The sequence below is a fragment of the Rousettus aegyptiacus genome, unplaced genomic scaffold (assembly GCF_014176215.1).
Source record: "Rousettus aegyptiacus isolate mRouAeg1 unplaced genomic scaffold, mRouAeg1.p scaffold_m13_p_7, whole genome shotgun sequence".
Classification (NCBI taxonomy): Eukaryota; Metazoa; Chordata; class Mammalia; order Chiroptera; family Pteropodidae; genus Rousettus; species Rousettus aegyptiacus.
The window spans coordinates 4,294,695-4,318,670 of record NW_023416310.1 but is presented as its reverse complement, the minus strand read 5'-3'; the positions used below and the strand labels follow the sequence as shown (position 1 = coordinate 4,318,670).

The 23,976-nt window shown below is 35.5% G+C and overlaps 1 protein-coding gene across 4 annotated transcripts in view; it reads left to right on the top strand.

The window, feature by feature from the left end:
* The window catches only part of ROCK2 (Rho associated coiled-coil containing protein kinase 2), a 108,239-nt gene extending 84,725 nt beyond the window's left edge, over positions 1 to 23,514 (top strand). For 2 of the 4 annotated variants that reach the window (XM_016127096.2, XM_036224908.1), the window contains exons 21-33: positions 2,740 to 2,809; positions 3,521 to 3,624; positions 3,786 to 3,972; positions 5,886 to 5,979; positions 6,077 to 6,171; positions 7,003 to 7,182; positions 7,338 to 7,506; positions 9,704 to 9,774; positions 10,726 to 10,814; positions 11,241 to 11,319; positions 12,372 to 12,633; positions 12,721 to 12,934; positions 18,807 to 20,147. In XM_016127096.2, the coding sequence (XP_015982582.2) occupies positions 2,740 to 2,809; positions 3,521 to 3,624; positions 3,786 to 3,972; positions 5,886 to 5,979; positions 6,077 to 6,171; positions 7,003 to 7,182; positions 7,338 to 7,506; positions 9,704 to 9,774; positions 10,726 to 10,814; positions 11,241 to 11,319; positions 12,372 to 12,633; positions 12,721 to 12,934; positions 18,807 to 18,894 (1,702 nt within the window). In that variant the 3' untranslated portion in view covers positions 18,895 to 20,147. The other 2 variants (XM_036224907.1, XM_036224906.1) reach the window with 2 other exon arrangements.
* Positions 23,515 to 23,976: the final 462 nt, after the last annotated feature.

The following is a 23,976-nucleotide window of genomic DNA, read 5'->3' as shown; positions in this document are numbered from 1 at the left end:
CCTGGAAAGGCCGCATTAAGATGCGATACTGTAGGTGGAACAGTCTGTTGATTATCCGCTGCCTTTGCAGATATGTGTGTAGCCAGGCGCTGTCACCATGAGGGTTCCTGCAGAGCATCCCCTCTAAAGAAATGGGGCTCATGTGCTTGGTGGGTAATCAGAGTGACTGTTATGGGGTCAGCTTTACGCCTTCCACCGGGCATTTTGGGACTCCTGCTTAATGCTGGCCTTTTAAGCTTCTCATCTGAAATTGAAGTTTGCCAGTTAGAAAAACCCTCCCATATATATAGGGATTAAAATTTCTGCCTCCTCTTTTATAAATGAATAAGCAAATGTCGCTAGGCATTTGAGGGAAACCTGCAGTAAGAAAGAGAAAACTGTGATAAGGAGGAAAATGCCCCCAGATGAAAGATATATCAAGGAATAGAAGAGAACTTAGAAAGAAAGCACAAACAAAAGAAAACCTCATTGGTAGTAATTAGTGTTGATCAAAGATGTTAGGAAACGCTACTTCCATTAAACCAGAACCAGATGAAATGCAAAAGGGCAGCCAGGATGGAAAAGGGCTCTCAAAGGTTAAAGATTACAGCCAAATAAAAGTTTATTGGAAGGGTTTGAAGAAAAAGTCACATTTTACAAAACGTAGAATAAGAGGTAAGACAGAGAGAGACCGTTTCAGGAATTCTAGCACTAGACAAGTAAGAATTTTAGGGAAACCAAGGGGAGGGAATTATTAAAGAAGTAGTAGAAAAGAATTTCCCATGGCTGAAAAGTCTTTAGATTGAAAGGACTCAGCAAAAGTAAATGGAAAAAAAAAAAAAAAAACACACACAAACCCATATTTACATATGTTCTCATTAAATTTCAAAAACAAAAGAGAAAGAATGGGCTAATGTACTAGAGTTCTCATCTCAAACTGGGGAGTTTGTGGTTTGTGGTCAATGCAATAGGAAATGGAGGTTTAATTATGTCACTTAGGCTGGTGGTACAACTGTGCTGGGGTTGGGTAGAGGTCAGGGAGGCATGGTAAGAGCTAAATTCTCACGTCTGGCAACAGAGAATTGGTAAATAATATATAAAATTTATGCCAAGAAATAAGCCGAGATGTGGAGGTAAGTACCAAAAGAACAAAGCAGAAATGAAACAAGTGATTTCTGTTAGGAGAGCAGGGTTAGTGGGTAGAAAGGTGTGGGTAAGGAGACTTCTACCTTTCATCACAGTTTCTTCTGTGTTATTCTGTAGTATTTAATTGCAACCATGTGCATATTTTGTGGTTACTTTCCGAAGAATACTTTTCTTAAATACCTAATAAACGTTAGGTTTTTAAGGTTACAGAGGAATGAATGATAGTTCTTCAAGGAGATCATGATATTAATGTTATACTGGGGTTTACTGCAAGTGGGCTTAGCTGGCAGTGGCGAGACAACTTTAAAACTCGACTTTCAGATGTTATCAATTAGCAACTTTCACCTTTTTGACTTAGAGAAATAAGAATCATCATTTTTTAGTAATACACTTGTCAATAGCAAAGCACAGAAATAACACGGATAAGTGACATTGAGTGATAACTTCCTTTTTATCCAGAGGTTTAAGGGCCAGTGAGTAAACAAAGTGACCAAATTATATAAATGGTATTAAGAATAAAAGTCCTAAATAATACACAAATCGAAGATAGTGTGATTAAATCATTGATCTCTCTCAGTCTTCCTTGCTATGTACATTTTTTAAATATCCTAGTGGTATTGAAATATTTTCTTACTGTAAAATACTTGGAATTATATTTACAAAATACAGAGGAAACAATGTAAGTTCCCTTTTATGAATGCAGACATATTTTACCTTTCCAGAGGTAACATATCATAACAGTTGGTTATTTTATCCTTCCAGACTTTTTTCTATGCCTGTGCCTGAACATCCGTACAATGTATATATATAGCCTTTCGAAAAACTGTAATTTTGGGTTTTTTTTTTTTTTAAATAAGCTTAGAATTACTTCAACCTAATGTCTTAAATGGAGTGTTAGGCTCACTTTTATTTCTGTTTTTTGTTATTTCTTTATCGAAGGTTCACATACTTACAGAAAAAGTACACAAATGATAAGTGTAGAGCTCACTGAGTTTTTGCAAAGTATAAAAATCTTTGCAGTTACCATTTGCATTTAGATATAAAACGCTGTATTCCTTACCTCACCTCAAGCCCTTGCCCAGTCATTGCTTCACTCATCCTAAGATAGGTAATTTTAAGTGCTCCTTTAATTCTACTACTCGTTCGACATAAATGGCTGATTCCAGTGCACTTGTAACTTAATGTTATGTAATTTAATGTTATTGGTTAATATAGCACTAGTTGATCTCAGGATCCCTTTATACTCTTAAAAATTATTAAGGGCCTCAAGGAGTTTTTGTTTATTACAAGTTATGGCTAATGATACTTTTGTGTTAGAAATTAGAACTGAGAAAATTCTGAAATACAAAAAAGTACAATGTATTTCATTAGCTGTTAGAGTGATGACATGATACATCATGTAGCCTCAAGGAAAGTCGATATACACTTGTGAGACAATGAGAATTTTTTAAAAAGTAGTGATGTTTATATATAGTATTATGAAAATAATTTGACCTTGTGGATTCTCTGGAAAGGTCCTATGGGACTCTCAGGGGTTCCCCAGGCCACATTTTAAGAGTTGCTGATTTAATATGTTTGTAACTTATTTAAACATTTGATTCATTATTACCACAGAGAACGTCAAGACGCAGATGGGCAAATGAAAGAGCTCCAAGATCAACTTGAAGCGGAACAGTATTTCTCAGTAAGTCCAGACACATTAATTTGAAAATTGTTGTATTTGTAGAATTAAAAAACAAATTGCTTCAGGACCAGTAGAATGATTCTTGTCTTTATAATAGATTATTACAGTAAAAACCAAGCAGTTTTGGATGGAATGTTTTGTACCACACAGCCCATATGAAAAAGAACAGCTTAGCAATAGATTGATAGTTCAACAGAAATCTGTTATCATTGTTAGAAAAATCGTCCTAAGCACATGCACATACCCTACAAAGTTGACTAACTGCATTGCTCTTTGCGAAAGAATATATTTGCATAATGAAAAAAAAAATTGTCATTTTAACATTTGTACTTTTTTGAGTTCAGTTTTAAAATATGAAATATTAACTGTCTCCTCTTTCATTGATTTAAGCCAACAAAATTTTGTTAAATTTTGTAATATTTTCCTTTGCCTCTTTATTCTACCAATCTGTCATTTAATGAGAAATCTCACTGTGATATTCAGTTGAAAATCACACTTCTAATGATTAGCTGAACTTTTATTACTTAATTGGTCGGTTGCAAGAAAAATCAAAAAGCTCATTAAACTGTTAATTTGCTCAGAGGCCCATTATTACTCAGTGTTACAAACATTTGTATGTACTTGACTTTTTGTCTGGATAGATTTCGAATGTAGAAATATTCTTGATGATAATAATGATGATATATTTTTCTGTTATATTTTGCTATGTAGACTCTCTATAAAACACAGGTTAGGGAACTTAAAGAAGAATGTGAAGAAAAGACCAAAGTTTGTAAAGAATTACAGCAGAAGAAACAGGAATTACAGGACGAAAGGTAAGAGCAAGATTCTTCTCTCTCTCGTTCATAGCCACATACCCCGCCCCTAGAACAGTGCCTGCTATACTTCAGATAAAAATGTGTTGAAGTGAATTAGACAAGAACTTTCACTTCACAGTAAAAAATGAACAGTAAAATGATGTGTCTCTAAAATGTAGGGACTCCTTGGCTGCTCAACTGGAGATCACCTTGACCAAAGCAGATTCTGAGCAGCTGGCTCGTTCAATTGCTGAAGAACAATATTCTGATTTGGAAAAGGAGAAAATCATGAAAGAGCTGGAGATCAAAGAGATGATGGCTAGGCACAAACAAGAACTCACTGAAAAAGATGCTACAATTGCATCTGTAAGTAGAATTTTCGGTTCTTTATTATAATTAAATTACTGCATCATAAATCTTCCTGAGAAGCAGTAAGAAAGTGACATATCTAGATGAAAAATTGCCCATGCTGGCTACAAGATTTTTGATCCGGTTACCCATCAGCTTCTCTGCGTTATTTGGCAAAGAGGCTCAAAAAGAACCACCACCATTTATTAATTCCGAGTTAAAGGATTAAAGTAAGAAGGAAATACCAAAAGCAGAAAGTTTAAGCCATTTTTTTCTTGTTAAAGTTTAGTTCAAAAGAATCTTGAAATGACCATGAAGATAGTTAAACGCAGGTTGAAAAAAATTGCAATTAAAATTTCAAAGACAAGTAAAATATCAAGTAGTTGACTTGGCCTTATCAGTTACCCAGAGCTATTAAAATGCTACAGTAATTAGAAGCCATGGTATTAGAACAGGAGTATTTAATGCTGTTCAGTGGAAACCAGTAGGGAGGCCAGAAACAGATTCATGCACTTACAGGAACTTGGTATATGACAGAAGTGGCAATATACCAATCACTGGGAAAGGTTACAGATTTTATCAATGGCTTTGGAATAACTATATTTTTATGTAGAATGCAGTGAAATTAGATTCTTAACTTCTACCACATAAAAAAGTTAATTCTAGCTATCTTAAGGACCCAGATATGAAAAGTGAAAAATTTTAACTATTAGAACAAAATCCAAAACTTACTTATAGTAGTAGACAACCAATAAATGACAGGGAGAAGAAATATGTATTTATGGAACAGTGGATTCGTATCTAGAATATATGTGGAACTCCTACAATTCAATAAGAAAAAGTTAAACAATCCAGAAGAAAAATTGGCCAAAAGAGAAACCCTAAAAATATAAGCAGATGCTAAACCTCACTCTTTAGGAAAATGCTACATAAAATAACTTTGAAATACCATTTTATTAAACCCATCCCGTGGCAAAAATTCAGTATCTTGACTCATTGCAAATGTTTGAAGGGTGTCTGGAAAGTGACATTCTTATTACTGCTATGGAGAGTGAGAGTTAGTATGGCATCGCATAGTGTAGTAAATAGTATGGCAGTTTTCAGTATATGTGAAATATTCATGTTATCCAGAGAAAGTCCACATTAAGATAAATATGCTAGAGAAATTCAGGCACAATACTCATAGCAGCATAAATGTTTGTAATAGCAAAAATTCAAATGTCTTATTAATAGATGTTGAGTGTATAAATGAAATGTGGTAGAAGATGGAACTACTATATCATTTTAAGTGAATTAATTAGGTCTTCGCATACATCAGCAACTTAATTCTTAATATAATATTGAGCGAAAGCAATTACAGAAATATAAATACAGCATGATGCTATTTATGGGCAATTTAAAATCACATAAAACTGCACTACATATTGTTTCATATGTGTGTAATAAAAGTATACAACCACGGATGGAAAGGATGAACTCATAATTCAAAGTAAAAATTCCTTCAGGAAGGAAGATAGAAATAGGATTTGGAGAGAATACAAAAGGATGTTAACTTCTTTAGTAAAATTTTATTATCTGTTTTAAAATAGTGTTCTGAAAGAAATACTGCAGTTTTAAATTTTGTTTATCCGCATGATGGGATGCAAAGCTTTGTTATAATATTTGCTTTTTTTAGTTTATTAAATGTCTTTCTTACCAAAAATACTGCTAGGTATTTTTGAGAGGAGCAGTTTCGACTTCCTGAGGCGCACGCACAGTCTGCCTTCAAGGGCGACGTTCGTGTAGGCGGCACAGAGGCAGGGAGGGTGGAGACGGGGACTAGAAAGACAGGAGCGTCAGTGACATTCTAGGGTGTTTTCATCTTGGGTTACTGCTTTATAACTTACATTCGTAAATCGGGAGATGACATTTATTCCACTTTAATTTCTTAGCTCGAAGAAACTAACAGGACACTAACTAGTGATGTTGCCAATCTTGCAAATGAGAAAGAAGAATTAAATAACAAACTGAAAGATGCCCAAGAACGTAAGTATTAACAAAAATGAAATTTATCTTAAGTATACCCAGTGGTTGTCATGGGCTGTAGTTGTCAGTATCATTTTGCCATTTTTCCATGTTTCAGAGCTGTCAAGGTTGAAAGATGAAGAGATAAGTGCCGCAGCTATTAAAGCGCAATTTGAGAAGCAGCTGTTAACAGAGAGAACACTCAAAACTCAAGTACGTAGAATAAACTCTGAATGTTGTCTTTAGTTTATCGCTTACATTTTACTTCTGGCATTACAGATTGGCAGTAGGAATCATTGAAGATATCAGTATGAACAATCACAATTATCTAATATATGCCAGGTTGAGAAAAGCTAGATTGGATTAACATTGTCCAGTGCAGTGTTTGTTAAAGTTTTTCTTAATTTTTCCATATGAAATCACATTTTATCCTAATTATTTATTTCAATCTGATGTTTTTCTGCTTTTAAGAAACCATAGAGAATGACCATTTGCTCACAGCCTGAAAAAAGGGTGATTTAGTCTCAAAAGGTATATGTAATTATTGACCATCCTTCCACCAACTTTCATGGTTATGGGTACATATCACACAAATACGCGTGGGTCCCAGCTGCTCTGCATGATGGGATGCAAAGCTTTGTTATATTAAATGTCTTTCTTACCCAAAATACTGCTAAGTATTGAACATGTCGTATTTTATTAGTGTGATGCCAATGCACAGTTCTCTTCAGGATAAAAGATCTTCCTAGTATATCTGTCTTGGAACTAAAAACTCATAAAGTGGTAGAAAGTGACATCAGATCAAAGCTATAAACATTTTAAATCACAGTTCTCAGAAAACATGAGTGAAAAATTAACAGAGTGCAGGTTGCTGAAGGTTAACGAGTAATGAAGGAGGTGTAGTATTTAATATAAAAGGTTTCTTTGTGGCCCTGTATATAGGGAAGGAGATTATTAGTGGTTGAATAACTTGCTATTGGTGAGTTACCAAGAAACCATCAACATCAATTATTTTACTTATTTATATACTTCTATGTTTTTAAGGCTGTGAATAAGTTGGCTGAGATCATGAATCGAAAAGAACCTGTCAGGCGTGGTAATGACACAGACGTGCGGAGAAAAGAGAAGGAGAACAGAAAGCTACACATGGAGCTTAAATCTGAACGTGAGAAGCTGACCCAGCAGATGATCAAGTATCAGAAAGAACTGAATGAAATGCAGGCTGTAAGAACACTTTTTGAACACTCGTAGAATTATTTTCACATCTGTCTATATTTTATTGATTATAGAACATTTCGATTTCTTAATTATCGAACTAACAAGCAAAATTATGAGATATACGGCACTCAAGTAATTTAATATAATTTACTGTCTCCTAGCAAATAGCTGAAGAGAGCCAGATTCGGATCGAACTGCAGATGACCTTGGACAGTAAAGACAGCGACATTGAGCAGCTCCGGTCGCAACTCCAGGCCTTGCATATTGGTATGGACAGTTCGAGCACAGGCAGCGGGCCAGGGGATGCCGAGGCAGATGACGGGTTTCCAGGTACAAATTCGTTTTCAGCTCGTATGTTTATTTTTTTTTTTAAGCCTTTCGTCTTAAATATAAATCTGTTGGTTATTTTAAGCCCCGTGACCGACTTTGCCCTTAAGGAAAAGTATTTGTCATTTCTTTAAGGGAAAAACCTGCTCTTTGGAGTGGGCATTCAAATGGCAGTTAAACTTACTGTGCTTAGTGATTTTTGACGAAATTTTTAATTAAAAAATGCAAAAGAAAATTCCACATATTTAATTATTTAAATTAGCTCTCGATATATTATTGGTAGCTCTCTCTTAAGCTTTCATCTTATTTTCTCTTAACTTTTTCTGCATTCTTACTTTTTTTTTATGTTGGGTATTTAGTTCGTATCACTCAGTCACACACTATGGAATCCATGTCATTCACCTACCAACGTTCCTCTACCTCTCTCAATATTGCTACTAAGCCTTCCAGTTCTCATATCCTTCTTGACTCTGATTCTGACTCAGAAGAAGAATCTTTGCCTTACTTACCTATTTCGTCGGAACCTAATGATACAGGTGATACCCTGAAAATCTTTCATCTTCACCTTCGGGTTTTTTTCCCCACTACCCTTAATTTCAGTCCTTGTGAAAACTTTTTGTGACGTAAACTAACACTCACTAACGGTAACAGGCCGCTCTAGGCTCAGACAGAAACTGCTGCATGAACGGAGTTTATTTTTAAGGTTTTTGCGCACGGTGTCGCTGTTAGATTTGGTACATTGATTTCGTCATAGAGAGACGAGGCACAGCACTTTGTATCGTTGGGGAGCATACTGTGTCACTGCCCTTTGTCTCCATTTTCAACCACAAAGAAATTCTTTCTGAAGTTTCCTATCAAGAGTGACAGTACAGAAAAATCACATGGACTGTTCTAGAAAACGTGTTTAGGTTTCCATTGAGTGTTCACCTAGTCAGCATTTTGCTAGGCCTTAAAAGAGAGTACACGACAGTTTGACCCGATCTTCGTCCTTACAGTTTAAATGAAGAAACCGGATGGAAAACACATTGCCTAACACAAAGTTAATATAAGTACAAAAAACATTTAATGTAAATGCCACAGGAATTAATGTATGAGCAATTGAATGTAAGGTAAAATTTAGTCTCTTATTACTTGAATTTAAAGTAAAATAACTATCGTTCCTTACATTGTCACCACATTTCCCAGGTATATATTATATGTAATATAAATCATAAGTGATTATATTGAAGTTGGTTTAGAGCTTAGCAATAAAATTATTTCAGTCTTATGCATGTTGTGAGAAGTCATCTGATTTAGTCTCCAACAAGTGTAAGACTGTGTCCAGACTGTTGAGTGTATAGGTAAATGTTTGTAATGACAACATTTCTCTTCATATGCTCTATAAGGCTGTTGGTGTGAGAGAGAGTGTAGGCCCTGAAGTCAGAGATGTGTCCCTGTGTGACCTTTCTGTGGGGTTATAAGAATTAAAGAAAATTTATGTAAAGCATCTAGCACAATTCAGACACGTAGATACTAAATAAGTGATAGCTCCTTTTATTATTAGAACAACATCAAAAATGCTTATTTTACTTAATTATTTCATTAAAAGATACTTATCAAATGCCAGTCGAACAAGTCTTAAGGATTCAGATAGTTTCCTTTGTTGAACTAGAATTGTATTGGTTTCGATTAGAAATCTCTTGATTATATTGCTACTCATTAACCAAGTTTGATCTGTAATTTACACAATTTATTTCATTTTATTATAGCCGTTCTAAAATTTCATTTTCACTGAACATATAATTTCGCTTAAAATGTTTTCTCAGAAGGAGACGTGTGGTGTGTCTCTAGGCAGGCCTCCTTCCGAAGGAAAGCTAGGCGGGGTTCGAATGCAGGTGTCGTGGTGAGAATAGAGAGCCGCTTCTCTGTTTTGCAACTTTTCTGCTGAACTTTGCAAATGCATGAATTTAATCAATGGGGCATTTGACTTTATAAACCATGGAATATATATTTCCAATGTGATGTACCCTGGATTTTGTTTTGCATTTCATAACTTGCTTATACTGCTCCTGCATTATTATTGTATCCTAGATAACGTGCAGTGATACATTCTGAAGGGCATATTTGATTTGTGTTGTGACTTTTATATTAAGATTTTTTAATTCCTCATTTTCTTAGGAGAATTGTTACATTTATCCTCCTATCCTGTGCTTATTTATAGAATCAAGACTAGAGGGGTGGCTCTCACTGCCTGTGAGAAACAACACCAAGAAATTCGGATGGGTCAGAAAGGTAATTGGTACCTTCGAGTATGGTCTGTTTGCTTTGCTTTGGGTTTAGCAAAAGCCATTTCACTTTGTAGTTGTAAGATACACATAACTAGAACTTTGAGACACAAAGCTTGAGTACACTTTCTGATTAGGAATGTGATTTTATGTATCTTGGTTAAAAAAACTTTCCTCATTAACATATTGTTAATAATAAAACAGGTTTTGGCGTTAGGAAAACAGAAGCCTGTTGACCTTGGTGCTTCTGCTTGTTCAGTGGGAAAACAACTCTAGATATGACAGAAAGACCCATTTATTTCTTTTCCTCTGTTAGTATGATATTATAATGTTCATTTTTGATAGATGTCTTAGTCCATTCAGGCTGCTATGACAAAATACCATAGACCAGGTGGTTTATGAACACCAGAAATTTATGCCTCATAGTTCTGGAGGCTGGAAGTCCAGGATGCGAGCATGGTTGGGTTCTGGTGAAGGCCCTCTTCCAGGTCGCAGACCTCCTGCTGTGTCCTCACGGTGGAAGGGTTAGAGGGCCCTCTGGAACCCCTTTTATAAGAGCAGTGATCCCATTCATGAGGGCACTGTACTCATGACCGATCACCTGCTAAAGGCCCCTCCTCCTGATACCATCCCATAGGTGTTAAGATGTAACATATGAAATTGGAGGGAATATAAACACTCAAACTACAGCAATAAGGTACCTATACTCTTGGATCTCGAAACTGAATCAGTTCAAAAATATTTGAATTCATTTTCTTCCCAGTTTGCTTATTTAAATTATATACAAACAAAATTCATTGTTATTTTTCAGGAAGATTTTTCTAAGGTTATATTAAGAACTTTTTAGTTATTTAACTGAGGTATTTTATATGATTTTGATTGCTAATATTAAATTTATTTTCAAAGGAAATAGGATATATATCAACTTTAATCGTTTAATTTCTCCTCTTTTTAACAGTATGTGATTGTCAGCAGTAAGAAGATTCTTTTCTATGACAGTGAACAAGATAAAGAACAATCTAATCCTTACATGGTTTTAGATATAGAGTAAGTGTTTTTGTTAGAATATTTAGAAACTTCTTTTTTTAAAGTATAAGAGTAACATGTCCAGTTAGTACAATATGTCAGTGATATGTGTATGCGTGTATACTCATAGCGTAGCTCTTGCTGTTTGTAAAATGTAAACTGTGGTTTACATTTTCTTATATTTGCTTCATACAGATGAAAAAGTATGAGATATAGAGTTGACTAAAACATCTTTATTTCATGAGTCTTGAATATGTTGTTTTCTGAAACTAATTAGAAAATTTTCTGACACTGAAAACTCAGAATCTCAAGGAGTGATTGTGTTAATAGAGCAAGACAGTCTCTGACCTAACACAGGTCAAAATTGTCAATTTTAACTTCTGACATAGTATAGGATAACTAATATAATATGATCATTTGGTAATATATTTTTTTAATCTTTTATAGTAAGTTGTTTCATGTCCGACCAGTCACACAGACAGATGTATATAGAGCAGATGCTAAAGAAATTCCAAGGATATTTCAGGTAAACAGTTTTATTTTGTTTTTGGTTGGTCGGTTGAGTTTTTTTGGTTTTTCACTTTTAGTGATTCTCAGTGTGACATGACATATCAAATTTTTTTTATTCTGGGGCTATCTTCAGATTACGTCTTAATTTTAGTCCCATTTAAAGGTATTTCATTTTTTTGTGATTTTCATGCCTAGTCTGTTTGGATACGTCCTCATTTCTCTCTCCATTTTACATTTTAAAACCTGTCGTGTGTTTATGGCATGTTTCTGGCTTTCTCCTTTTATTCACGGTTGCTTTTGACATTTTTTCAGCATAAAGTTTCTCTCTATTTTTGGTTTTATGTTCAACTCTCTAGAAAGTTTAAAAAGTTGCTTGTGAAGTTAAATTTTACACCCAATAGCCCTTTATTTTCAATTTAAAGTTAAGCTAAATTCTTCCTTTTAGTACATTCATTTTAAAAGTAGTTAAACCAACAGTTAGTTACTGAGTTTCTTCTATGGAATAGCCATTATGCTTGGTGTCCTGTGGAGGAGTTATTTTCTGGATGCTTATCCTGTTTATTTGGAGTATATTCTTTCCCCTTTTCCTTTCTTCCTGAACTTTCCAAACACAAATCTTCTCTATTAAAGCTGTGTTTGCAGTTATTACCATTTGTCTGTTTTTGAGAATCATAAAGCATGAAGTCATATAATTGCCACACCTCATCAGATTATTTCAAAGACTTCCTCTCAGAAAAACTTTCTAACTCATCAAGTTCAAATTTGCCTTTTGCTGGCCTATTCTGATAAAATTGCTGAAACATAGTAAGAGATCATGGAGGAAAAAAGGTGATATATACCATTTGAACAGTATAGATTCTTTTGACATGTGAACTGATGTGACTGGTATAATGATTTTTCTCATATGAGCCCTTGATGAAACAGAACCTACTAACATTTGAACGTCAGATATATTTTCTTCTTATTGAATAATTTAGGCTAATGTTATTTTATTTACACTATAAAAATTTTTACTACATAAAAATAACATGTTTAGAAATCATTCATTGTTCTTTTTGGTATTTATAGATTCTGTATGCCAATGAAGGAGAAAGTAAGAAGGAACAAGAATTTCCAGTGGAGCCAGTGGGAGAAAAATCAAATTATATTTGCCACAAGGGACATGAATTTATTCCTACTCTCTATCATTTTCCTACCAACTGTGAGGCTTGTATGAAGCCGTTGTGGCATATGTTTAAGCCGCCTCCTGCTTTAGAGTGCCGCCGCTGCCATATCAAATGTCATAAAGACCACATGGACAAAAAGGAGGAGATTATAGCACCTTGCAAAGGTTAGAAGAAAATTGCTTACTGCACCAATATTATTTATGTTCGTATATCTTTAAATGTATTGATCTTTTTCAAATATTTCTTTATAGTGTATTATGATATTTCAACGGCAAAGAATCTATTAATATTAGCAAATTCTACAGAAGAGCAGCAAAAGTGGGTTAGTCGATTGGTGAAAAAGATACCCAAAAAGCCTCCAGCCCCAGACCCCTTTGCACGGTCCTCTCCCAGAACGTCAATGAAGATCCAGCAAAACCAGTCTATTAGGCGGCCAAGTCGACAGCTTGCCCCAAACAAACCAAGGTAATAAATAAAAATGTGGTAAAAATTAAAGTGTTTGTAGAAACATGTTGCTATTTGTATTCAAACTATAGTTTTTTCTAATCACAGTTCTCCTTTGCTTGGTGTTTTAATGAACCATGGAATACCAAATATTTGAAACTTTTAGTATGCATGTCTCATTCATTGGTTTAGATGAATGTAATATAAATTTATTTACTAAATCACATATATTAAACTCAACCAATATATAAAGGGCTCATTTTTGTCATGTTTATATCATCATAACATTTAGAATTTTACAAGCACATTGACTAATTGAGTGATTAATTGGCAGGATGCATACCCAGACCTTTAAGTTGCAAAATTGTGACACCACTTTTATGTTAGATGACTCGAGAAGGGGGACTGAAATCTTATGTCTTAATTCACATCTATAAGTTTAAAATAATAATTTGTGTTTGATTTAAAGAGCAGCGTAGACCAGCTTTAAAAATGCGGATATTAACTTATGGGTAAAGTGGACACTCTTTGTAATTGAGGTAGAGTTGGGAATGTGGAGTAAGCTCAGAGATGATGATTAATGGACAAAAACATTTTTTGGAGCCATTTTTACATGGCTCCATTTTAGTAATTTAATTCTTGATTCAGAATAACCATTCCTTGGAGTACCAGATACTACAGCATTTATAAATATTGCTGTTCATTGAAATGATCATGAAGATCCGACTAGCTAAAGGACAAAGTATGTACTTGGATCAGGCACCTAATTTCAGGTATCCTTTCTGTTCCCTAGCACAGGACCGTCAGTATAATAATGATGTGCATTGGCCATATTGTCAGAAAGCTTTTCATTCTAACTACAAACATCTTATATGAAACTTTTCTTGAAACTAATATCTCAAGGAAATAATTTGGAAAGACAAAGGTAGAATTGGTGTTTTAGCAGTGAAAATGTTGAATTTTGTGTGAGGTATGCTAAAAAATCTTTAAAATTAGTGATTATATGGTAGTAATTAAGCTGAAGAAACTTAAAGAATTCAGAAATGCTGAAGATCATTCCGTGTACCATGTGCAGACATCTAAAATTATAAAATTTTAGTATTGATGTTGTAGAACTATTAATGCGTAATGCTATTTTAATTCCTTACAGTATATAGGACTTTCTGTTTCTGAAGTGCTTCCACATACCTCGTTCTCTCATTTAACTTTTTACGTGTTCTCTTATTTGACCTTTAAAATGCTCCAGTGGAGTAGAGTAGGTACTGTCTTTGTCTCTGATTCAGACTCTAGAAGGCTAAATAGTTTCTTTCGTTTCAGGACTTAACACTCCGGTCCTTTGAATATGCTTCGTTTTTTCATGCTGTTTGACAGGTTAATGATTTCACTGTAGATGGTAACACATAGAATTAGTTTATGAAGCAGTTTTTAGACAAAGTAAAGCACGTTTTCAATTATATAACAGTTTTTATGATCACTGACTTATAAATAATTTCCTTGCTTCTCCTCTCCCTGTCCCCCAGTTCAGTATTATGGTCTATTTGAAAGCACATTTACTTTTGATTTTTATTACTTTGTTTTAGTTCTGGCCCTGCCCTTCGAATCATTCTTCATTGATATTTTTAATACATTTTGCATAGCAACAGTAAGTAATAGGGATTTCTTTCTTTCACAACTGTGCATGTAGGTAAAACTAATAACAAAACTGACTAAAATGTATAGGGTATTTTTGTGGAAAATTTTTTATCTAATGTATCCTTTGAAATTTTAAATGTAAATATGGGCACATTTAAAATTAATTTTGTATTTTATTATGCCTCTGCAGCATTATTTCCACTGTTTTTAACTTTAATTAACTCATAAAATCATATCTGCGTCTGTCTTACATGAATCACCCTGCAGTTTGCGTTCCATTTTGGGTGTCAGCATTGTAAGAGTGGCACGCACAGGTCGGAGGGTACACAGAAGAAAATAACTGACATAGTGGTGGGTTATTTGAAAGTATTACACGTGTAGCAAAGGAAGAAACTAAGGATATTTATTTAGTCTTCTGAAGAAATGATTTGAAAGGATGAGAGATAATAAATAGCAATAAAGAATTAAAGTATAAAAGTACTTTTCCTTGGACAATGTATTAGAACAAGAACCAGGCGGAGAGGCACATTTTTAACTCCAGGTGAAACTGTCAGGCAGTCGGATTTCAAAAATTGGAAAAATTGGCTTGCTCTAGAAAAGCAAGTACGCTGTCACCAGGAGCTTCCCTGCTGAAGGTGACTGCTTGGCAAAACTGTTAGAAAGCAGCAATCCCGAGTCTGTCCCTTGAACACGGGCCGGCATTGGGGAGCATGGCTTCAGAGGGGAGTCGGGCACTGAGTAGATGGCCTTCGATGTTTTAGTTTATAATTTATCCCTATAGAAATGTCGGTAGAGCCGTTAAAGGACCACCCAAGAAAACTTAGGACAGAATTTCCGATGTATGTCAGCAGTAGTTTAATATCTAGCTCTTCGTTTGTGTTTATTTAGTTCAAGTCTTAGCATTAATCAGTCTAGCTTTAGTTTAATTCATATGGTATCTTCCTTAAAACAGATGTTCAGCTTTGTTAGACATCATCAAATATTTGTTTGTATACATTCTAAAACGTAATATTCATAAGTACACCTAATCTTTTTATTTTTTTTTAAATTTTTTCTGTGTCTTTGTTAACAACTGCGCCATCACATTTTTCCCTTGGCCTTCTGTGACTTGCCCAGTTCTGCTTCTCCTCTTAACTCTCTTTGCAGCACTTCCCTTTTTCTGTAGTGAAGTGTTTTAAAGTAATAGTTAAATAAGTGTTAGCTATTGTTGTTGTTGTTATTATTATTATTATATAAAATAAAAATTTTTAAGAGCACATTATATGCCAGACAGTCTTCTGAGAGCTTTAACCATACTAATTTATCCTCATAACCATCCCGTGATTTAGCTGTTAATGTCTCCATTTAACCAGTGAGAGAGTAAGACATGGAAACATCGTGTGCCCACGGTCACACAGCTAATAAGTAACAGCCATGGCGTGCAGAGCCATCGTTTCGTTCTGGATTCTGCATCCTCAACCGTAATACTCTGGTTTTTCACAGTAATATGAGTAGAAATAAATTGAAAGTTTATAAAACATGTGGAAATGCTAGTCTAGAGGAGCATTTTCTTGGTAATTTTGCATTAAAATTAAAATCCTGTGCTGGAAAAGTAGAAAATTTGTGAACAAAGTGCCGACTTTTGATGAAGACAGTTGAGGATGATCCTAATTTGTTCCAATGCGAGACACAAAATGCTGGTCTCTGCTGAGGGCATTTCTCTTTATTTTTTTAAAGATTTTTTTTTTAATGCAATATTTAAGCCACATAGAAAAGTATAAAGCGAAAATGCAAAAAAAATCTGTTTATCCAGTTTTAAGAAATAAAGCATTGCCAACACATCTAATACTTAAGAGTGAGGGGGAGCTATTTTCTCATCATTATCTTTGTTCTTTTCCATTTACAAATATGAGAAAATTAGCAGTCATTATTTGGGAAAAATAGTTATATACAACTTGAAGTATCAAAAACAAATCCATAAAGGAAATAGAAGAAAATAGGTGAATACGTATCTGATCTTGGACTGGAGAAGAACTTTCTAAGAATAAAAACAAAGATAATAAAGTCATAGATTGACTAACCAAAAATTATAGCATTATAAGTTTTAAAAATGCCATATATTTGCAGTCTTGTAGTATCTTGTATGTAGAATTCTTATTAAGACATTAATAAAAAGATGATTGCCTCTTCCCAATGTAAAATTAGTAAGAAACATTCAGGCATTGCCATAACTATGAAAAAGTGATCAACCTGATTATTAAACAAAGAAATTAAAATTAAGTTAAAACTGCAGTGTTAAAACCATTTTCACCTGCCAAACCTGTGTGGATTAAGAAATTTTGTATTGGTGAAATGTAGAGAAAGGGGCACTCTCGTGTCCTGCTCGTAGCACTCAGAGTTAAATGTGCCCTTTCTGGAGCAGTCTTGGCAATCGGTTTCACAGGCCTGAAGTGATTGATTAATTAAATGGAGGAGATAGACAAACAAATAATTACAATACTATGTAAAATGTTGTTTAGAATAGATTCGTGAATGTGTGTTATGGGGAACAAAGGAAATTATGGAGAACCCCGCCTAAAGGCATCAAGAAAGCTCTCAAACAAATGGAGGGTCAGTAATTTTCCAGGCAAAGAAACAAGGATGAAGATGATTCTAAACAGAATGTTTGGTACAGAGGTACTAACCCGTCAGAATGACTTACCGTTTGCAAGGTTTTATTGGCTTAGGGAGGGGAAAAGATAACGGCAGGAGTGGTAGGAGGTGATGCTGGAGAAAAGCTCTGAGCCAGAGTCAGAAGGACCACGCGCGCTGTAGTTTCAATTTGTTTTTTCAGAAAGAAGTCTTTCAACGAGAGATCAGTGTTTTAGGCTTAATGAGAGAGAGCCTGCAGTAAAGTACTGACTGGAAAAGGGGAAAGAAACCAGGCTGAAATGACAGGAACCGGAAGGCCGAAAGCGGGTGGAGGGCGGGAGGGAGGTTGTAAGGGCAGACTTGGCCTGCCGTGCGCTGCGCTGCACCAGTAGCCTAGCGAGTAGGCTTTGAAAGTCTGAGGATTGGGACAGCTCCACGCTTCCAACACACTTCAAAGATTTTGGATTTGAAATGCAGATTTTTCATAAAGTATGCTAAAATGGAAGCTTGGGCACCCAGGCAGGTCTCCTGATCTCAACCTTCCAAGCAGGAGGGTTGAAACCATTGTTAAAAGTTACTTTATGTGTAAGCCTAAGGAAAAAAAAATTAACATATGCTAGGCGTGATTGATATGTATTAAGTGAAGAAATAATTATATCTAAGTTTGTGTATTTTCTCAAATATTGTTCTGCATCCAGAGTAATTTGTGTTGGTTTGTTTACTTTTAAGTTGAGTAATCATCCATCAGACTACTCTGTGATTCTCAGAGTCAACCAGTTAGTTGCATCAGAATTCATCTAGGCTATTTTGTTTAAAATGCAAATTTCTTCGGCCTAATTATATCAGAATCTCTTGGTTTGAGTCCTGGGAGTATGCGTGATAAATAGCACTAGGCAAATCATATACACTAAAGTTTAAGAACCACTGACAGTGATCACAGGTGAGTCCGGGGACCCGATAATTTCTTTGGCTTAAGTTGATTCATGAATGTCAAAGTTACAAACAATGAAAAAGTTACTTCTGTTTTTTAAAATAAAAGATGATTGCAATATTAGGCTATATTGGATTAGGTAATATTGGATTGAATTAGAAAGGGCCACATGTACTCCTGGTCTTAGTCCATTTTATTTAGCCAGGATAAGTTGCTAATGCTGCTCATAGACCTGTGGTTTTTCATGTGTAGTTTTTCACAGAACACATGGCTGTCGGTGACCCATCAAGCAAGGTAGGGCCTGCTAGAATGGAAAAAGCTACGTTCCTAAAACTATTCCCTTTTTAGGCTTCTGGTACTATTCTTGTAAAATGTGAGTTGACAACCTGGGCACTTTTGTGAAGGGAATGTTGACAAACGTTGAGCTTTCATAGTTCTCAAATCAAACTAAACTGGACATCAGGATGGTTTGTCTTCATCTGGGACTGGACGGAAGAAAATTGCGTCTTATCCCCAAATATTATCTCTGTCTTTAGTTCTCTGGCATTCTGGAAAGCCAACATGATTATATGCATTTGTATATAAAGAGAAAGAAGATTTCCTTGTGTACTTCCATGTTAATTTAGCCCTGTTAACATGCTTACAGCACATTCAAAGTCTGATTTCTAGATAAGTGTATTAAACTGCCAAGAGTATAAATTTGCAAACCTCCTATTGCAGATTACTTGATTTGGCTTTTAAAGACTGGGATTGGTCATTTGATGATGTTGATGGTGGTGATGATGATGACGATGTTTTTGATTTCTGAAGAAATAAACGGGGTAAATCAAAAAATGAAAATGAGTTATTTTAGTGCTTCCAAGTAGCGCATGTGGTTTGCACTTGGGTTTTCATTATTTTTGACTAGTTTTAAATTTTATTAAGTTGTTTTTAATAGTATATATTTGAAAAGTAGTTTTCAGAAACGTTTCTAACTGAAATTTTCATATCAAGTGTAAAAGTGAAATGCTATGTTCAGATTCTTTATTGGCTTTATATTTTTCAATACAGTTGGAATTACAATTTTTTATCTCAGGGATGAAACACGTAGAAATAACAAAGGAGCTAATTATGGTACTTTCTGTTCATTCCAAAGAAGCCATATTCAGAGAAGTAAAATTTACAATGTTTTCAAGTTTCTACAACTGTATTAGTTTGTGAACATAGCATGGGATTCCTTCCTCCCTCCCTCTTCTCTCCTTCCTTCTCTTCCCTCCTCTTTCTTCTTCCTAACTTGCAAGAATTAAAACCATAAAACCTTTATAAGTCTAATAAGTGCTGTGAAATAGTTGTTTCTGATCTTGTTTTCTTTGTGATGCTGTGAAATGTTTGCTTTTTGGAAATTTAATGTTTCTCTTGCTGAAGAATGCTAATGATATGCTGTGGAACTTCTTGTGCTTTTAGAAAGTGTAAAATAGTTCGGTTAATAGTGGCTGAAGACCATTTGAACAAAAATTGAACCTCATGAGTTAAATCTTTTACATGGAATAGAGTTCAAGGAGGGCCTGTTCTACCCCGAGTTAGCACATGGTAAAACGTGCACTTAACCTGTGTCATATCGGGGCCTTTCGGCAACCAGACATACAGATTATTTTCACATATGTTTACTACAGTAATATGTGTGTTCCCATTTCACAGATTTAAAAAATGTGGCTAAGGATCAAATAGGCAAGTAGAACCTGGTCTGTAAGTCCACTGCTTTCAGCTACAGAGGCAGCTAGCAGTTAAACCCCAGCGCAGTTACATTCACAGGAGTTATTCAGTGACACGCTGTCTAATAACCCCAGTAGCCAGTTAAGTATCTTAAAACCTGTGTCATGTGTGTAGCCAATATGGGAAAATATGAAAAAGAATATAATTGCATGTCCCTAAAAATAAGAAAAGTAATACAATAAATATGTTTATGCATGATTTTGGCGTTAAAAGTATAGTAGTTGGAAGACTATACGGTTTAATGACATACATGGAATGCCTTTTCAAATTAAAAAGTCTCATTATTTCATTGTCTAACTTTATTTTTCCTTTCTTTCCAGCTAACTGCCTTCTGTGAATGCAGTCGTTATTCGAGGTGATCATATTCTTCCAGTTAAAACAAGACTGAAATATGATGGCCCAAAATTTATTAAAAAGCTATATTTTCCTGAGAGACAGACAGACACACACACACACACACACACACACACACACACACACACACACACACGTACATATATCTATATCCCCTTTATTCCTGCAATATAAATTATAAATCTTGGAGATATTTTTCTGGGCTCCTTTGGAGCAACGAGTTGAACTAACAAAGATTGGTTAATAGAGTAAGAGTATCATGTGCAACTCTTCCACCCTTGTCCCAAAAGCTCTCTTGGCAGTCACTCACACTACATTGCACAGAAGGATTGAGAAGAGTTAAAGAAATATCTTTTCGGCTTCAACAGAGAGATTTCACCAGCACATTTACCAGAAGACTCTGGGAGTGGCGTCCACTACAGTGGCACAGACTGCATCTTTACGAAGTGACCATTATTACTGGGGGTGTGTGCGTGGTGTATATGCGCACGCACGCACACACACACGCGCACACACACACAGTACTGTAATACTGCAAGAGGGTTTTTAAACTTCCCACTTTATTTTTTTATATACATTAATCAGATATCATTACTTACTACAGTTGCAACTATGCACTTGTATAAAGCCATGATGTTGGGGTTTGTGTCCTCATTTGTGTGCCTGATGGAGCTGCATGTTCATGTTTAAGCAGTTACTGTAACAAAACGTTTGAACGTAGTTTCCTAATGCTTCATGATAGGCAACTTTACCCATTTTGAATGCCTTAATTTAATTTTTTTTCAAAGTCTCAACCTTTTTCTGTATTTAAAAAGAGAAAAAAAAGAACAAGTGTTTACCAGCTCTTAGGATGCAAATTTGCTTTGCAGAAGACAGTGCACTATTTTTACACAATAGTTATCAGTGTCAGCCTATTTTGATTGTATAACCGATTTTTTTTAAGTATTGGTGATAGAAACAATAATGGATAGTATTGGAACTAATATATCTTTTATGTATACCATTGATCCAACCCCTTTTTACAGACCTCAGTATTAGTGTGTGACTATGAAATGTTTGCTTTGAATTCACTGACTACCCTAGATATGTTTTTATTTCTGGTAAAGACACTTGTGACTATTTTTGCATTTCATACTCAACATTCAGAAATTATCTCAAACATAAAACTAAAACATACTGTAGATATATTTTAAATATTTAAATGTGATCTCTTAAACACAATTGTGTATGGCAATATTTCAGTATTGGGCTATGAAAACTGACTGGGAAGAAGCCGCCTGAAAGGCACTTAACTCGCTTTTTATTTTCTCAGTGCTATTAAAGTCAGTTTACGCAGGGCCATTCCTGCTGCGTTTCTCATCACCCCACCAAAGTGTATGTTTTTTACTGCTACAGTATGCATTAATGATGAGCACCAAGTAAACAAAAAAACACGCAGTCTTACCAGTCTCTCTTTATATACATGCACATTCATAGTTCGATGCGATATTGAAATACATCTAATATTTTGATGAAGTAAGATATTTTTCATTGATTGCCTCTGGGGTCCGTGTAGAGACGTGTAAAGAGTTGGAGCCCCGCTTATAGATACTGTTGTGGAAATGGAGTGGCCTCTGGCCCCGACGTACCGGGACCGCATCGTGTTCTCGCAGTGCCCGGCCCGCACTCCACGCCGTCCGCGCCGGAACCGCGCGTGCGCGCCGCGCCCCGGCAGGTGCGCGCCGCGGCTCTGGTTTTGGGGCACAGCTTTTTTTTTTTTTTTTTTAAGATTAAAAATGAAAAATATATAAAATTTATATAGAATAAATATTTCCATTCATTAGACTTGTTAAAAGGAGACTGAATTAATATTTTATATAAAGATTTTGTTACACTATGGGAGGTTCTATCATATTATTCTGAATTGGAGAGTATATATATATATTTTTAATAAACTTTATTAAGGTGAAATAATTTGAAGTTTACACATGAGTAATTGAAATATTTGAGTAAAAATGGCAAAAATTTAAATTTTGAATGCTGTATGTGTTAGAGAATATGGAGAATCATGGTGTGATGCAGCTGCACAAGGAAGATTAATGTGAAGTTTTGGGGGTGGAAAGATGCTCTAGGGGGCGAAAAAATCTCTCCCATGGAGATTCCTCACGTTACATGGTTTGACATAAGGGTTTTTAACATTGTTTGTCCGGCTGATGGAAATGCGCGCAATAAAAGATTCTGACCCTGGGCGAGAATTTGCTTTGTGCCCTGTTGCCGGTTTCGTGTACACGCGGGAGCGAATGCACACGCCTGTCCTCACGTTCTCCCAGCACTCATCAAATACGGCGTCGACTTGGTTTAACACCCCGATTTCGTGCCAGCTTCTCTTTTTCTTGGGGCTCCAAAGCTTCTAAGATAAATGTAAGACCAAAAGTTGCTTGCTTCTTCACACCTGATTTCTCCGAGAGCCATAAATACCTCCTGTTGAGAACTAAGAAGTAGTGAATCCTGAGGTTTTCCCAGTTGGATTTTTTTACTTTTGTGGGGATAAGACCGAAGTAGAAGGGAAACTCGTGCCGGTATCACTGTTGAAAATCGGCGTGTAGTGAATTTTTGGAAAGTATTGATTTTTCTAAATGCTATCTAGAAGCAAGAGTTTTTTAAAAATCTAAACATTAAGGATAAGTGTACCAATAGATCTAAAGTAACGGCTGACGTTTTTAAAAGTAACCTATGCCTGAGACAGGAGTCTGGCTCTGAGGGTCCCATCAATGTGTCTGTCTATCTAGCTCCTTCAGAACTGCTCGAGGTCGCCAAACCACAACTTAAGAAGTTATGCTGCTATTGTTAATCTATTCTTATAAGGTTCTGGTGGTAAAACAGAGAAACTTAGACACTATGTTACCTTGTTGAAACATGCTTTAAGGAACATGTTTTAAAAAATCCGCCGAGAGCAAGTCACTCCTGAGTTTTTCGGCCTGTGCAGACACTGCTGACTCACCTCTCCTGCCCTAGCCTAAGGCTTCAGATCCCCTCTGTTGTGAAGACACCACAGTGATTGGTAAAGCACTTTGAAGGTAAGCGCTGTGTGACAGTGCTGAGTACTCTGCGCGGGGGGTTCTCCTTGAGTCCCTTCTCCAGAATGACGAGTTGTGTTCAGAATTGTAATAAGTTATGAACTGCATGGTTTAGATAATCATAAATATTTGATCAGCTGTCCCCTTTGAACAAAAATCGTATCCCCCTGATTTTTTAAAAATTTGTTGCATCTTTGTAGTAATGTAATTGTATTTTATGCCTGCTTTTTATATTAAAAAAAATAAAAGAAATTGAGACATAAGCATTTTCATACTTTTCCTGTGAAATACTCTTTGTAATCCTGCAGCCTCCTAAAATTGACCCCCAAAATTGCCTTCCCTAAGAGATGGGTATAAAAGATGGGTACAGCAAACAAGTCACAAGTAGGTGACATACAGACTTGTGACTCCTTGGCCCTGTCTCTTAGTTCACGGAGAAATACAAGATACAGGATGTCAGCCAGGAGTCTGTATCTGATTCGATTCTGGTTATTTTTCAGGGGCATACAAACCTACAACATGAAGCGTCAAGGGTAAGGACGAGAGGCAGGGTGCCTCTTGTCAGGAATAGTGTGCCAACAGTTTTCTAGAAAGCATTTCTTGGGTAATCAGTGGATTCTTTTCTAGGACACTTGCTCTCTGGTCTGGGACAGGTTGTTCACTCTGAGCCTCAGTGTTTTTATCTGTAAAATGGAGATTGTTTACTTACAGGATTGCTGTGGACTTAA